This window comes from Hydra vulgaris, chromosome 13 (assembly GCF_038396675.1).
Source record: "Hydra vulgaris chromosome 13, alternate assembly HydraT2T_AEP".
NCBI lineage: Eukaryota > Metazoa > Cnidaria > Hydrozoa > Anthoathecata > Hydridae > Hydra > Hydra vulgaris.
In genome coordinates, this window is record NC_088932.1 from 45,080,001 (window position 1) to 45,082,258 (window position 2,258).

The 2,258-nt window shown below is 30.1% G+C and overlaps 1 protein-coding gene across 1 annotated transcript in view; it reads left to right on the forward strand.

Moving 5' to 3' along the window:
• The window catches only part of LOC136089441 (uncharacterized), a 3,254-nt gene extending 1,574 nt beyond the window's left edge, over window positions 1-1,680 (forward strand). The window contains exon 1 of the mRNA XM_065815437.1: window positions 1-1,680. This exon is cut by the window's left edge and continues 1,574 nt beyond it. Coding sequence (XP_065671509.1) covers window positions 1-1,301 — 1,301 coding nt within the window. The 3' untranslated portion in view covers window positions 1,302-1,680.
• The last annotated feature ends 578 nt before the right edge of the window (window positions 1,681-2,258 follow it).

Genomic DNA, 2,258 nt, shown 5'->3' on the forward strand with positions numbered 1-2,258 from the left:
CTGAACGATTTGTTACAATTCTGTTTGATGAAATGAAAGTTCAAGAAGATTTGGTTTGGGATAAATACTCTAGTGAGTTAATTGGATTTGTAGATTTAGGAGATATTCAAACTAACTATGCAACACTTAAAAATGTGAGAGAGCTAGCCTCTTATGTTTTAGTTTTTCATGTTAAAAGTATAGTAAACCCACTTTCCTATAGTCTAGCAACATTTGCCACAACTGGAGTAACATCGACACAACTTATGCCAATATTTTGGAAAGCAGTGCGTTATCTGGAGAGTATAAATTTGAAAGTCATAGCTGCAACTGCAGATGGTGCATCTCCAAATAGGAAGTTTTTCAAAATGCATAAGAAATTAGATGGTGGCTCAGGGAAAAAAATTATATATCGCACTAAAAACTTATTTAGTAATGATAATAGATTCATCTTTTTCTTTGCAGATGTACCTCATCTAATCAAAACTTCTCGAAACTGTCTAAGTAATTCTGGTTCTGGATGTAAATCACGCTACATGTGGAATAGTGGATTTTTTCTTCTTTGGAATCATATTTCAACATTTTATAATTCTGATTTAGAAAGAGGTTTAAAACTTGTTCCTAAACTAACAAGCGATCATGTAAACTTAACACCATATTCTGTGATGAGGGTACGTCTTGCATCCCAAGTATTGAGCGAAACGGTAGGAAATGTTTTAAAGCAGTTTGGACCACCAGAAGCTGCTGGAACTGCAGAATTTTGTTTAATGATGGATATGTTTTTTGATTGTTTGAATGTAAAGAACAGTGTTGAGCATATAACAAAAAGAAAGCCATTTTTAAAACCTTATGAATCAGTAGATGATTCAAGATTTGCTTGGTTAGATAACTTCCTCTTATACTTTAAATTGTGGAAAGAATCTATAGATCAACGAGAAGGAAGTTTTGATGAGAGCTCAAAATCAAAAATGTTTATTTCTTCTCAAACTTATGAAGGTTTGCAAATTACAGTGCATTCATTTAAAGAAGTTGTTAAATTTTTACTTGAAAATGGTGTTCGATTTGTATTTTCTGAAAGATTCTGCCAAGATGACCTTGAAAACTATTTTGGAAGACAACGTGCAATTGGTCGCAGAAAAGATAATCCATCTATCAAAGATTTTGGCTACAATGACAATACAATCAAGTCACAATTTTCAGTTCGTCCAATTACTGGTAACATTCAATCTACTAACAATAATATCATGGATATTGAAAATAATCCTTTACCGAAAAGAAAAAAAAATAGTTCAAAGTTAATTCAAATTACAAACCAACATTAAGTTCTGCTTTTTCACATTTATTAATTGAAATAAAAAGGTTATTTTCATAACCACAAAGTTTTAAAAGCATTATTTGTCATTATATTTATAATGGTAAGAGTATCTATAAATGAATTAGTATAAAGGCATTGTGTTTTTCTTCAAAAAAATATTTCTAAACAAAATACGATTGGCATATTTTATTAAAATAAATTGGCGGGCTTCCATCAAGTTCAAGTAAGTTAAACTACTGATTTTGGACCCCCTCCTGAGGGTTATTTAAAAGAAAAATTATTTTTTTGAATATTTTAGGGGGCGCGGTTTGACTGTTGTAGGGGACATGGGGGTCAGCTTGCCCCCCACGTCTTAGACTAATTCTGCCATAGGTATAGTAAACATTTAAAATAAACAAGATCAATACTTATAATTTTAATTCACTTGGAATAACATTTGCTTGTTTTCTATTTGCTTGCATAATTATTTATAAGTAAATAAAGGGGGACTGTGACCGACGGTTGCAGGTGTGATCAAAGTTTGCTTTGAAAAAATATATGTTAAATGAAAGCGATGAAGTACTTCATCACTTGTGTGACTATGTAGTGATGAAATACTTTGTCACTACAGTCATAAGAATATCTTTAACGTAACTAAAATTAATTCATTTCAATAGAATTTTATTTTATTGGCTCAGCCAGTACCGTAGCAACTGAAAATTGCCCCATGCGAGTAAGGTTATTGAGGTGCAAAAAGAAACATTTTTTTTATATAAATAGCTCTTTTTAATTATTAAAAAAATATTTTTATTCTTCCTTATGAAAATCTTTTTAGAAAGATATTGCTATTAAATGTCACAAAATTATTAATAATTTTGATCTTAATAATTTTTGGTTTAAAAAAAATTGATTTTTTTCAATTATTTCTAAAATTTGTATAAAATTCTGGTTCTTTTGAGACCCAGGTTGATATACTTTTTGAGAA